Genomic DNA, 14,872 nt, shown 5'->3' with positions numbered 1-14,872 from the left:
GATTTGACTCATCAATCTTGAACACCAATTTAAGTTATTGTCCACTCTCATTTACCCACTTTCTATCAATCTTTGTTTTTTAAATCAAAAGGTGATGTAATGAAATAAAGAAAATTATATCTACAGTAAATATAATGCGTATGAGATGTTTTAGAATGTGGATTAAACTATTAATAGTGTAAACTCTACATCAAAGAATTAGTTTGTAAGAACATTTTCAGAAAGAATGTTTGATTCTGCACACATTTTAGATCTATCAATCAATACATTTAACAATTTTATTTCCTATTATTTACATATTTACCAATTGACTTGTCACCAACAAGTAAACTAGGAACAGACGTTAGTCATACGGGTAAAGTTTACAGCTTTGAAACTTGTTTTATTGACCCCAGAAAACATAATGAAGCCAGTGTTTATGTTGGAATATTGCATGAATAGATACTAAACATTTGTCTAAATTTTCAATTTTTTAAAATTACAAAACTTTAATCGTTTAAAGAAAAAAAACAGGACTATTACAGTTACCGTTTAGTTTAATTCATGAGTTTTAAGAGTGCTGTTTTTATAACGATATACATGACATGTCATACCGCATCATACCTACGCGATAATTAATTAAATCATGATGAAATTTCTGTAACTGTGTTAAACCACCCTTTTAAGGAATACAAAATACAACATAAATGGGCACCCAAATTTCAAAATACCTAGTTGATTGATTGGAATCCGATCATTTAATAAAATTATATGCAGAATTCAGAACTACCAAAAAGTCCCAAATTCAGAACGCTAAAAGTTCCACCGGTCTAATTGGACTTTGGCTTCGGCCATGTCTTTCTGTGCTTTCTTCCTTCGGTAGAATATTGGACAATCCCGACTGCAACACCATTATCAACCATCAATTTTAAGTTTCATTAGAGATAGCTTCATCACATAGCACTAATTATTTTAAGAACAAAAGCAAGCCTAAATCATTTAATTTTTTTATCAATAGTTTATTTAGTACTTAAATACATATGTGTACGTTATATACATGATAAAAGACCATGAAACTAATTTGCTCAGTTTTTAACCATAGCATAGGTTCTATATAAACAACATTTGTTCGATTAAGTTAAGTTCGGAAGGGATGTAAAAACAATGCATTTCAACCATTTTCTTATATTAAAAAAAGTTTCAGCTTAGAAAAATAAATGATTTATTTTGTTCTGTGTATTCTTATATAGGAGAGTGATTGAAAAATTAAACGGTTTTTTGTTGCTTATTCTCAATATCTTAGTGTTCTGTAATAACCTCACCCAATACATGCACACACACACATGAATAGTTAGCTATATGCGCGATGTAATAGGTACCTTGTACACAAAACATCCTGATGAAGAGATCCTTGACACTCCTGGCACTGTGTCCATAGCCTCCCGAAAAGCTTCTCTAACTCCGATACTGAAAATCGAAACAAAGAACGTCTGTAATGTCAGAAGATGGTTATAAATTTTATGTGTTTTTGTTTTCTTACCGTTGTCAACTGTTTTGCAATAAAGTTCAGCTTCCCTTCCTTTGCAATGTGAACAAAGTGTTTGATCTTTACCACCGATTAACGCTTTGCAGCCAACACAACTTAACTGCTTCTTCGCAAACCTCATTATTCCGCTATTTGAAGGGGTAGAAATGGAAATAGCTCGAGTGTGGCTTCCGTGAAGAAGTTCGCTACTAGCATTCTTCAAAATAGGGTCAAATATCCTCAGTAGTGGCTGCATTGCAAATCATCAACTCTCAGATAAAAGTATAACTATAAAAAGGTATGACGATATTATTAACCAAACGGACCTTGCTTATCTGATTTTCAAGATAGTAGTGAGGATCGATGGGTATATTGTTTTCCAACACGTATATCGGGTCCTCTGACTTTTCATATGCCTGGTTTTCATCAGTTTATTAGTTCAAATTATCATAATATACTAAGTTAAGGTTGTGATCCGCTTTACCTTTGCACCTTTCGCAGCTTTAATAATGACATATGGTACTCGGTCACCAACATTTGGAGCAGTTGCTGCATCTCGCTGTAGTAAATAGAACACGACAATGTGATGCTATAGCTTGCAAGAATCCATAAATTATACTTAAAACATGCGAAACAAACAAGCCATAAACCTATAGATGAATGATGACTAATATATCACCAACTGCATTCAGAGACAAGAGTCACTTTATACCTCCTAATCTCTTCAGTAATGTTATTATTGATAATTAAGGGTAGGCATTTCCAAGCACAAATAATCTGCTGTGCTGACAAGGCTATTTAAGTAATATACTTATTTTTAAACGGCTTTGTATATAACGAAACTACCAAACGCTAGCCAACAAAATACAAACAATTACATGACAAGAACATTTTTAAGCCGGTCGGTTCAACTAACACTACGTTTCCTATCTCTAGTTGTCATCCACGAAAACTGATACGCAATAATAGAATCAAACAAAAAATCATTTCTCCTATCTTCACTTCAAGTAATATGTGAGAAGGCAATAAACTGGCATTACCTTGCTGTGATATGGTGATAAAAACAAGGATTACTCTATAAAATAGTAACCAAGTTTTGAAATTGTTCTAATTAGGTCACTAAAGTTTCCTTTGTGTTCCAATCCTAGATATTTTACATGGATAGGTTATGTATGTTTTTTTATTTTTAAATAGTTTTACATTGTAATTTTTTTTTAAAAAAAATTAATAAAAATTAGTAAAAATTAAGAAAAATAATTTTTAAATTGCAAAAAAATCTGAAAAGTTGCAAAAAATAAATAAATAAATAAAACATAGTAAGAAATCACCCTTTTTTAAATTACGGTTTTTTTTATAAGAAACCACCATTGTTTTAGAAATATTTCAAAAAGATAGGTGATATTAAAATATTTAATAGTAGAATTATTAATTACTTCCATACAAACAAAAAAATAAGAACATATTAATTATAATGTAATTTTTGGAAATTTTTCAGATTTTTTTTGCAATTTTTCAGATCTTTTTTTTTTGCAATTTGTTCGCAATTTAAAAATTATTTTTCTCAATTGTTACAAATTTTTTCAATTTTTTAAAAAATATTATGCAATGTCAAACAATTTAAAAATGAAAAAAAAAACCTAGATAACCTGCTATCCAAGATAAATATCTAGGATTGGAACACAAAGAAAACTATAGTGACATGATTGAAACAAAATATTTTATAAGTGACCAGATTGGAGCAATTTTAAAGCTTGGTTACTATTCTATAGAGTAATCCCTAAAAACAAATGGCAACAATAAATAAAGAACAAATATAAATTAGTCAGACGGTTTACTGTGGAGAGGTAAAACAAGTCTCCTAATTGATACAGAAACGTCTTTTAAAACTAAGCATAACGAAATTACAACCCTAGAGCCCTGTTATACTAAAAGACATCCTGATACTGTGACAATAGTATGACTAGGTTAACAGGTATCTGTTGGCCCAGATCTAGTCAATAAGACAACAAACAAATAAAGAACAGACGAGATTTTGGAGTCAACCAACTACCATGTCTTTCAATATTATTAAGAACGAAAACCCCACAAAAAAAATACATGGACCTATACCATACTAAGCACTAAACTATTACATACTCATATTTTAATTCTAAATAAAAGGAAATCAAATCAACAAATTATAAACTAGCTTTGTCCTCAAGCTAACCAACTTTTCCTTTTTAAACCTTTTCTTTCTCAGTTCAACAATTCTGTCCCTCTCACCCGTGAACAATCAATCAATCAATCAATCAATTATGCCCAGTAAAATCCCACCGACAGCAAAGCTATAAGTAGGGTCTGGGGAGGGTGGGATGTAGCCACCGTACCTCCATCCAAAGGAATGAAGAGGTGGCTTCCAGAGAGACCCTCGGCTCTAAGTACATGTGTATGAAGCAAAATAAAGGAAATCAAAGTTTAACAGTTATATACAAACTACTACTAATTATAATAATATTAATAATAAGATCACAGTTTAACAGCTATATAAAAGCTAATAATAATTATAATAATAATAATAATAATAATATAGGGATTTACAATTAATGAGTATACTATAGCTTAGTAAACAAGTGACTTGAGTAACAAGTAACTTGGTTAACAAGTTGTAACGCTAAAAAACAGCTATTGATAGTTATCTGCTAATCATAATCCAAGTTGTAGCATAAACATACTGAATGGACAACACTTGAGAAAAGAGCTGAATAAAACAGTACAAACCTTTCTCATTCGCTCGGCAAGTTCAACATGTGCTGCCTTGACATCATAATCCTCTCCGGATTTAGTCAGTCCCTGTTAATTAACCTAGTTAGTAAATGCATATTTGATGCTACTAATCATATAGTAAAGCTTAAATAACTTCCAGATATGACAAATTCAACCTATTTGCCTAAAAATAGGTTGTTTTGGATTGTTATTAATCGCCTTAGCTGAAATAGAAACAGGTCAACCAATTCGATACTCACCCAAAGTGTTTTCAAAGGCTTAAAACGACTCATAACTCACTTTATATCAAACAGTTCATTATTTTTATAATCTTAATCCCATAATTATTCATGAAATTCGAAAAGTTAGAAAACTGTTTTGACGAGTCAGCCCAACCACGCACAGCAGGACCCACATTTATATAGCATTTGTCGTTACCCAGCCCACCCATGCTGCCACCTCTAATGATTTACTTACCTTGGTAATAACCAAAAGAGACAAATCCATGCGATTCATAAGCAGATCTGAAATGGTATTCTTCACATATTGAACGGCTCCAGGTATGTCTCTGTCTATTAGTATTTTGTTAAGGCACTCGGTTACCAGATTTTTTACTAACAGACAGTTATCCCTTCTAACTGTTTCAATACCTGAAACAAAAAAAAAACTCAAATAGATAAGAAAAAAAAATATTTTGAAGAGGATAATGTAATTATTTAGTTTCTGAAGAAAATGTAATTTTTCTGCTAACCTTTTGTATCCATTTTGTCAAATTTGTTAGGATTTGTCCAGTAGAGGCCAGCATACCTCTTTTTGCTGATCAGCAGATACGGGAAATAAACCTTTTCAAATTCTAGTTTAATAGGCTATGCAAAACAAACAATCATGCACGAAAAATTCAGAACATAAATATATTAACATCAGATTAGATTAAACGAATAAAATCTGCACATGTTGTTAAGCCTTACCTTGATGAAAGTCCCACTAATGTAATCAGCAGCTTCTCTACCGAACTTCATGGCTTCATCCACAGTGGACACACCAAATTGCACCATAACAGAATCTGTATCTCCATATATTACCTGCATTTCAATCAATCAGTTGATCTGTACAAACCAAAAGCACTTCAGATATTACATCCAAGTATCAAGCATACCTCAGCATTATGTTCATAGCCATTAAGTGTTGTGAATTTACCTTCAACAAGTTTCTTTGTATGTTCAATCATCTGACGGCCTTCGAAAATCAATTAAGTTATAAAATCAGGTAAGTTTTCAGCCAAGAGAAGTTATTACCATTATAGAATATTCATTTGAGGTGCATGCACATGAAAACACATATTTTAATGGTTGATGTCATATTACCATAGCTTGTAACACTTGAGGATATCTCTAAACATGGTAACTGGCCAATGGTAGCTCCGGTAAACCCATACACTGAATTTGCACTTATCTGAAAGATATCACATGATGAACCAATGTTAATATTAGAGAAAGTAATTAGCTAGGAAAAAAACAAATAAGAGAAAAAAGATGCAGTAGGTAAATGCAAAACTGTTGGCTGCCTTACCTTCAAAGCCAGCTGGCGACCGTCCAATACAGCCTTCACTAGGGGATCCTTTGCCTCCTGAAACCCAACCAACTCACATTGTATAAGCAGAATACCTATAATACTAGAAATGTGCTAAACAATGAAAAATCTATAACTAATATGTGAACAAAATGAAGTTTAACACAAACAGGAACATGTTAAGAAAATATTAACTATTACTAAATTTAAGAAAATATAACTGAAAGAAAAAATAGGAGAGTCATACTTTCAAATCAGCTTTAGCCCTTCTACGAGCAGCCAACAGTTCTTCAAGAATTTCTGGAAGTATACCCTGAAAGTGAATATGTAACCAATGGTCACAACAATTTAATTTACATTATATCATACAAATGTCTAAACTCAATGAATACCTTCTGCAGATTTGACTTGACAAATATTTCACCCGATGGAGTTTTATTGACACATTCCGGTGGGAGATTGAGCTTCCGGGCATCTTCAGGAGTCACCTTAACAAAGAGAAGCAAAACAAAAGTAACACGTCAAAACATCTACAGTAGAAAAAAAATATTTTGATAATATTTTACAAACCAAGGCCAAACAATTTAGTCCTGGAAACATAACTTGAACACTGCATACATTGAAAGTAAAAACAGAAGAATATCTTACTAGAGTGCAGTAGCATAAGTTGTATGCCATCATGATTGATGGATAAAGAGATGCAAAATCCAACGTTGCAATTGGCTTTTCATAGAATCCCGCCCTGGGTTCCAGAACCTATATAACAAGATAACCTCTATGTTAAACAATTATACAGACTCTTTTATGGTCCTGAAAATCCAGCTAGCATATACAGCATGGAATATAACATATGATTAAGAACGATATACTCACAGTTGCACCTTCATACGTTCCTTGCTCAGACCCGCCGGCTTGTTTCACATTAGGAAGCACTAGATTCTTCTCTTTTGCTTTCCTTAAAAGTTGAGAGAGTACCTACAGACAACCACTTTAATTTCAAAATCTAATAATTCTATAATTCAATCAACACGTGAACCCTATTTTCATAATATATGACCTTGATGCTCTGTCCTCTAGAAAGAAGAAACGAAATGGGAACACCTGTCACTCGAGCCATCTCCACATAGTTGTAAATGTACATCAACTTATCCAGCAACCTCTGAGGGAGATAAGCATCCTATAAAACATTCAACAATCTTCAGTTTGCGTTTAAAAAAAATAGTGGCGTTATATTAAAAAACTAAGAACGTTGATGAAAGAATGACACCTTAAGACAATATACAGCCAGTCTCCGCCTTGTCTCTGGATTACCATTCTGAAGGTCAGATATAATGGAATGATGAACATCCTCTTTCTGGAAAACAAACACAATATATGTAAGAAACTTGCTATTCATTGTAACAGTTAATTAACTGAAAATAACATAAACAGAATACCTGCTCATGAAGAAAGTGTGCAGAAACAGAATTCAGTGAGTATGAACTTAACTTATAATCCCTTTGCATAGCCTGAAAATAATAACAAAGAAAAATAAACCGTCTAGTTATACATATGCATCCACTTGTTATGTCATTTTATCTAATAAATTACCTGAAACAAATCAAACTGAACTCTCCCTTCCAATGTAACTTCTTTACTTTCCCTCGTACCATACTGTCTGTGACACAAAACCAGTATTGGAAAAGTTCAGCATTATGAAGAATTTAGTTATGCCCAATAGTACAATAGTTTGACATTTGTCAATATATACGTGTGTGGATGTATATATAGATATATGTATACATATAAAAACAGTCATTACCTTGAAGACGTGTGTGGATGTATATATAGATATATGTATACGTACATATAAAAACAGCCATTACCTTGAAGAAAATGTTGTATCCCTCACTCGGGTCCTGCTATTTCTAATGCGACCAAGTATCGGAAACTCAACTATTTTCAATGTCTCTGCCCTCTACAAGACAAAACATGTATTTAGTCACTCGACATCAAGTGATGTGAAGTAATTACAGTTGCATTCCAAAAAAAGGAGAGAGCCGACACACTGACCTCAATCAGATATGGCAAGTCAAATTTGCAAATGTTATAACCAATCACAATATCCGGATCAACTTCACGAATAAAATCCTGAAAAAGATTAAGATATCTTCAGATCCCTTGAATAGAAACGCTTGTGCAACTCAAGTTTTATCAAAATATTACCCTCCAAGCCAACAAAACTTCTCTCTCTGTGTCAAATGACATCACATCAACACCAACTATCGGGGAACATGACTTTAAGGTCATGACATTTTTCACAAATGGCTGTTCTTCTCCCTGCAGTGTGACCAGATTTGCAATCTACAAGAACATAATCAGGAACTGCAACATAACTACTTTATATGCTTAATGAGTTTAGATAATTAAATAAATAAGATTACTGAAAAATATGTAAATCAAACCTGAATAACCGGATCATATTTAGCATCAGGAAAATGACCCTTACGACCAGCACACTCAATGTCGAAACTCAATATGCGAAATGGAGCCATCTTTGAAAATTCACCTTCTGGAGCATGGCTTATCAGTTCGGAATAGCTATAATCTTGGTTAAGAAATTTAATAATCTAATTGGATAAAATTGAGAATGTACACATCAGAGGCTTAACTTAAAGAACATTATCACTATCAATGCTTAATTGAGGATACAGACAATCAAACTCAAACTGAGAGTAGGAAAGACTCCTTTCTGATTTCTTGTATTTGTGAGCTGGAACTTCGATCCAATTTCCACCAACGATTTTGCAATCAATCATGAAGCGAAGAACAAATAGAATATTACTCTCATATGTCATGAAACTTTTCATACCAAGACCATCAATTTGTATCCCTTTGTCAAGAATTCCTGCCAACATTACATGAAGTGTTGAGAAGCAGCAGGAGAGGGTATATACATGGTATGCGTGTGTGTGTGTTTGTATGATTGTGTGTATATGGAATCTATAATTTTGCAAATAAAGCAACAACAATAGAAAGAGTAAAATCTAGAAGCTACCACACTTTACCTCGACAACTAGCAACCATTGTTGGCAATGCAACTACAATTTTTAAGAAAGGCTGGGAACTATGTTGCTGATAGTACATAATGTTCTTTTTCTTAACTAGTTCCACACGAATGATAAACCGAGGAACTGAGAACTTATTGCTCTTGTTGGCTTCCCTCATTCTCCCCTACACAAAATTGAAGAAAAAAATAACCGTCTACGATTTTGTAGAAATCAGTTTATCAATCAGCATAAAAACATACCTCAAGAATTTGATGAAAGTGGGATATATCATCAGGGCCCATGCCAGGAGGACAGCTAATATAGAAGTATGGTTCAAATCCATGAACGTTACAGCATACACTATTCCCTGATTACATCATATCGCAGGATAAGGTTATATCCCATATATATAAACAATATAATAATGAAAAAGCATGTTTCCATCATACAAGTGAAGAATTCTAGATACAACAGAAACTATAATGATGGCAGACAAGGGTGAAAGATTAGGAATGAGAAATTACCCTCCTTTGTCACACCAAATATTCTGATAATAGCAGCAGAACCAGAAGAATTAGGAATCAATCCTTTGTGGCTCTCTCCAATCACGTAATCAATCTCCAATTGTTGAAAAACTAACAAAAGATAACGATGAACAGAAGAAACAAACGAATTTCAGTTTGAGAATTTTAATAATCATGAAAACACTAATTCTGACATGGGGCTAGTCAACTAGAATAATATATATAATCCCAAACAATTAATTTTAAACTACCAGAATATAATTTAGGATTGCGATGTTGTTATTACTAACCTTTTCAACAAAGATAATAATAAACACAAAAAGAAAAAGCAGCAAGCCGATGTTTTCTGTATTCTAATGCCAATTATTACTGATATTCCTGCAGCGAACTTGGCCTAAGGATAGCCCAACAAAAAACATTTCACTTTGTTACATGGTATTTTGAGATTTCAATCCTAAAATTTTGTTATGCGCACAGAAGTTCCCCAAAAATATACATTTAAAAGCTAATGAAATAAATTTTCTGAGATGCTTAACAGACTATGCTATCAGCAATATTACTTGAAACAACTTGGGGTGCAAACATGCCGAGCCACTTGCGAGGTAATCGAGATCGGATCGATAAAAAACTTAAAACAATCCAAGTTTTCTCGAGCTCGAGCCGAGCTGTAAAAAAAAGACCATCTAGTTATTGAGCCCGAACTCAAACCTTGTATGTGAAGCTTGTTTAGGCTCGTCAAGCCTTCACGAGCCTTGTGTATTTTTATGTTTTGCCTTTTTTAGACTCCTATGTATTAATTTCACACTGTATAGCCAAGCTCGAGCCGAGATTTAGTTCGTTTAAGGTACCACACGAAGCTCGAGTTTAGGCTCGGTTAATATTTTTCTCAAAATATAAAAATTATAAAATATTATACTTTCACACACTGTATAGCCAAATTGTGTACTTTTATGTTTTGCCTCTTTTAGACTTCTATGTATTAATTTCACATTTCACACTGTATAGCCAAGCTCGATTTGGGTCGTTTAAGGTACTACACGAAGCTCAAGTTTAGGCTCGTTTATGATTTTACTCAAAATATAATAAAATTATAAAAAAAACATAACTTATATAAATTCATTACTAAATAATAAACGAGCCGATCCGAGCCAAGCTTGAAAAAATGACTCACAAGCAGAGTGCGAGCTCTTGTAATTTTACGTTTTGCCTCTTTTGGACTTCTATGTATTGATTTCACACTATAAATTAATTAAAATGATATGTAAATTAATAAATAAATAATAAACGAGACAGAGCTTAAAAAATTACTTACGAGCCAAGCTCGATCTCTTGTAACCTTAAAAACTATGCTTGCAGCAGGTAATTCCACATAAGATTTTTCTCAAAATTCAAAATATAAAATTATTAAAAAAAATTATACAAATTTACTATTAATAAATAATAAACGAGCCAAGCTTGTAAAATGATGCTTGTATCATCCAAATTGCAAATTTCCTTAACAAATTCATTCAAACCCTAACAACCCATAAAACCCTAGAAACCAAAATTAAGCACCAACGAATATCCAATTACCAATATTCTGTGAGTGAGACTGGTACCCGGGGCACACCGCGGGCCGCTTCCACTTCTCGAGTCGATTGACTAATGCTTCCCGTTCCTCCATGTCCCGGAGAATGAGTTCGTCTTCGTCAACGAGGCTTTCTTCGATGAACACATCCTCATCCATGTATTCATCTTCCTCCGTCGAAACGTAGTGTTTCGACGGTTTCGGTGGGACCGGCGGCTGCTGCGCCGGTCGCTTCCTGCTGCTGTTGTTGTTGTTCATGGTTGAGAGAGAGAGTGGCGGGGAATGTGAATGAGAATGATATTGCCGCCAATTTCATGAATGTTTATAGATTGCAAGTCACGTGAGTCTCACGTGTTCTGAAAATTGCTAAAAATGGATGCATGTAATGATAGTGTGCTTGGTACGGTACTAGTGTGGTGTGGTATGGCATTCGAAGATAAATCAACTCAAAATACAAGTACTATAGTGAATCGCTGCCGGTAATACTAATCCTGAAAAATGTAAAATGGGGGGATTGAATTGGAAACGAAAATGGTCGGGTATGGTACCATACCAAACCGATAGTAATGATCATGCATGTTTGTATAATTACCTATTGTACCATATATGTATAGCCTTACTGTGTATTCCTTGATTTTTTTTTATTTTATTATTGTTAATTTTTTTTGCTATCCTTTAACTATATATTTGTTTTGCGTACACTTTATAACAGGTGCTGTACTAGCCAAACTAAAAGTTCGATAATTAGGTGTCGCATTAGTGATAACATTTAAATGTGCACTGATCTTTTGAGATGCAATTATGAAAAAACTTGAAGAACTTGATTTTCATATTCAATCAATAAAAGATAAGATTGAATACATAACAAAGGATGTGGAAAAAAAATAAACATCTAACTGTTCCACATGAGGAGGAGGAGAAGAAGAAGAGAGTGTAAATTTTGTAGGAAATAAGTAAGAGGTCATGATTCTAGGAATTGCGCTATAAAATTAGGTAAACATGTGGAAGAAAAATTAGGAAACAACATACAAATACATAGATTAAACAAATGAGGAAGAAATAGTTGATAGAAACAGATTAAGAAGAAAAACACGAGGACTATGAAGAATAAGTTGATTTCGTCATGTGGTGTATGGGTTTTTAGTTTATATTGTTTCAATATATGTTTCACATTAATGTTCAACTTAGGGCATGTTTGGCAGATAGCTTTTAGGAGCTTCTAGCTTTAAGCTTTTAAGAAAAAACTCTTACTCAATTAAAAGCTTTGTTTGGTTGAATGAGCTTGAAGCTTTTAGGTCATGAGAAAAAGCTTAAAGCTTGAAGCTCCTACTAGTAACGTTTAGAAAATGCTACAAGCTTTTAGCATTTTAAATTACTTAAATAACCTTCCAAAATAGATGCATTTATTATTATATTTTCTAGTTGCGCATATTTTGGTCATTTTATACATTTTATTAAAAGCTCCAGCTACTCTGCAAAACATCTAAATATATCGAAAAAGCTACAGCCACCAGCTTCCAGCTACAGCTACCAGCTAGTTTTGCCAAACATACCCTTATCAAGGAGCTTTTAGAGGCTTCAAGCTTTAATCTTTTAAAAAAAAAGTCATACTCAATTAAAAACCTTGTTTGGTTGAAGGAGCTTGAAGCTTTTAGGTCATGAGAAAAAACTTAAAGCTTGAAGCACCAACCAGTAGCGTTTAGAAAGAGCTACAAGCTTAGTATTTTAATTACTTAAATAACCTTCCAAAATAAGTACATTTAATATTAATTTTTTTAGTTATGCCCATTTTGGTCATTTTATATATTTTATTGAAAGCTCCAGCTACTCTGTCAAACATCTAAATATATTAAAAAGCTACAGCTGCCAGCTACCAGCTTCCTGCTACAGCTACCAGCTAATTTTGCCAAACATTATCATTGCTTTTGCAATTATTATTAGTTGATATTCAACTGGGTATTAGTATATATTTTGAATAGTATTATTTTTCTAATTTGAATGTTATTTTTAGATTATACATGTATGTGCATTCTACTGAATTTCCATATTTGTATGTTTAAGAGATAATTCGTTTCCGTGTATTAACTAATTTTCCAATAATTAAATCCATAGACATAAATATGTTCCAACGGTGTATATAATATATAATTTATTTAGAAATTTTCTTTCTTCTAAATGAATTATTTGATAAGTAATGGGAAAAATAAAGTAAATAAATGAATGCATGTTTATGTTAAGGAAAATAAGTATGGAAACTCCATCCCACATGGAAAGTAGGAAAGAAATGAAAACACTTTATAAGGAATAAGTTTTCCATGGTAATGTTCTTATGTGGCTAACCACTCTCACTAGTCCTAACGGAGGGTGCAAAGCACCCGACGCGTACGGACTCGGACTCGGACACGGAGTCGGGCGATGGGCGTAATGTGGCGTTTTGATGGCGCACTTTGCACTTCGCACGCTTGCATCACCGTGAGCCGCATAAGAGCCGCTTTAGTATTTTTGAACTATGATCAAGATATGACAAGCTACCAAAGACCACGGACTGAAAATAAAAATTTAGCACTTTCGCGATACACGAAGCATCTTCGCGATACGCGAAGATGCATGAAGTAATCTCACATGGTGCTGACACGTGGCAGGTCTACTGGTTAACTCAGCCAAGCTATTGAGCATGTAACATCCCGAAATTTTCAAAATGATATTAATTATATTACTTAATAATAGAGGGAAAGTTGACTCGGGTTCGGGAAATAATAATAGAGTAGGAGTTGGTATGAGTCGGGCTAGTGTTAGATTAATTGAGATGGGTTAAATGAGAATGGGCCTTAGGTCCATGGGCTTTAAGGGATATAAATATCCCCTAAACCACCATAAAACCCTAAACCTCATCTCTTTCCATTCTAATCTCTACACATTCAAAAACACACACACCATAAACGAGCAGGATCCGAGAGAGAGTAAACGTTAGTTGGTGCTAGATCGTCGTGACGAACCAAAGCAACAAGACCAGCTCGTGTTCGTAAGTTCGACTCGTTCAAGGTACGTTTATGGTTAGAAATCGTTCGTATAGGTTCGGTTTGATTTGAGAAATGGTAGATCTGAGTTTGTATGGTAAAAACGAATCCAACAAAGCTAAACTTACTGAAAATGGTTATGATTTGATGGGTTAATCGATTGATAAAAAGGACCCGTAACCTATATGCCTAAATCGCACCCTCTAAACATCGATGTTAGGTCGATTTGATAGTTGGGGTTTGTAGGCGCTGGTCAGACGATTCCATGGGTACCTAAATCGAGTTATTTGGTTAAGGAACGAAGGATTTAAGAGCGAACAGAACCTGCAGACGACAACTTCGCCTGCATGCTAAGTTCGCCTGATGAACTTCGCCTGCAAGCTAAGTTCGCTTGATGAACTTCGCCTAAAGCTAAGTTCGCCTAAGGTTTAACTTCGCCTAAAGCTAAGTTCGCCTAAGGTTTAACTTCGCCTAAAGCTAAGTTCGCCTATGGTTTAACTTCGCCTAAAGCTAAGTTCGCCTAAGGTTTAACTTCGCCTAAAGCTAAGTTCGCCTAAGGTTTAACTTCGCCTAAAGCTAAGTTCGCTTAAGGTTAAACTTCGCCTAAAGTTAAGTTCGCTTAGAAAATAAATTAAAAACCTAATGGAAAATGTGTTAAGACAGTTAATGTAAATAAAATTTTTCCAAGCTGACCTGGCAGCTCGACCCCAGCCAGGGGCGCTGCCCCCGGACCCCCGTTCGTTGTGGGTAGTAGTTAAGACTGGAAAGATGATATGAGTAGTGATAGTTGTTTGATACGTGTACTTGTTATACAGTCAGCCGTGCACAGCTGAAGAAAGGGATTACGATTAACGGTGAACGTAACCGTGTTCAGGTGAGTTTCTAGCCCCATTCCTTGTTATGTTTTCGGGGCTGTGTGC

The 14,872-nt window shown here is 34.0% G+C and overlaps 1 protein-coding gene across 1 annotated transcript; it reads right to left on the bottom strand.

Annotated features, from left to right (window-relative positions):
* Window positions 1-741: 741 nt before the first annotated feature.
* LOC143622541 (DNA polymerase delta catalytic subunit-like) lies at window positions 742-11,221 on the bottom strand. Its single transcript, XM_077093657.1, has 29 exons — window positions 10,941-11,221; window positions 9,369-9,479; window positions 9,105-9,211; window positions 8,863-9,028; window positions 8,507-8,702; window positions 8,260-8,395; window positions 8,021-8,158; window positions 7,868-7,945; window positions 7,681-7,772; window positions 7,406-7,472; window positions 7,252-7,323; window positions 7,083-7,169; window positions 6,873-6,992; window positions 6,689-6,790; window positions 6,464-6,571; window positions 6,208-6,303; window positions 6,063-6,128; window positions 5,816-5,872; window positions 5,611-5,698; window positions 5,403-5,482; window positions 5,215-5,328; window positions 4,998-5,112; window positions 4,724-4,896; window positions 4,262-4,333; window positions 1,989-2,063; window positions 1,831-1,920; window positions 1,520-1,754; window positions 1,359-1,446; window positions 742-880 (listed from the first exon to the last, which is right to left on the bottom strand). The coding sequence occupies exons 1-29, from the start codon at window positions 11,191-11,193 to the stop codon at window positions 793-795; spliced, it is 3,270 nt and encodes a 1,089-aa protein (XP_076949772.1). The 5' UTR covers window positions 11,194-11,221; the 3' UTR covers window positions 742-792.
* Between the last annotated feature and the right edge of the window lie 3,651 nt (window positions 11,222-14,872).

The sequence above is a fragment of the Bidens hawaiensis genome, unplaced genomic scaffold, assembly GCF_021521415.1.
Source record: "Bidens hawaiensis isolate Kalapana, Puna unplaced genomic scaffold, B.hawaiensis_p1.1 tig00003182_1, whole genome shotgun sequence".
Taxonomy (NCBI): domain Eukaryota; kingdom Viridiplantae; phylum Streptophyta; class Magnoliopsida; order Asterales; family Asteraceae; genus Bidens; species Bidens hawaiensis.
This window is presented reverse-complemented; position numbering and strand designations above follow the sequence as displayed.

What these genes read in the sequence shown, in the direction of transcription:
- LOC143622541 (XM_077093657.1), bottom strand. Translation starts at nt 11,193, where the DNA reads ATGAACAACAACAACAGCAGCAGGAAGCGACCGGCGCAGCAGCCGCCG. An exon ending in AATATGATCCGGTTATTCAG is followed by an intron (nt 8,159 to 8,259) that starts GTTTGATTTACA and finishes ATGTTCTTGTAG; the next exon opens with ATTGCAAATCTGGTCACACT. An exon ending in TTGAAAATCAGATAAGCAAG is followed by an intron (nt 1,755 to 1,830) that starts GTCCGTTTGGTT and finishes TTTGCAATGCAG; the next exon opens with CCACTACTGAGGATATTTGA.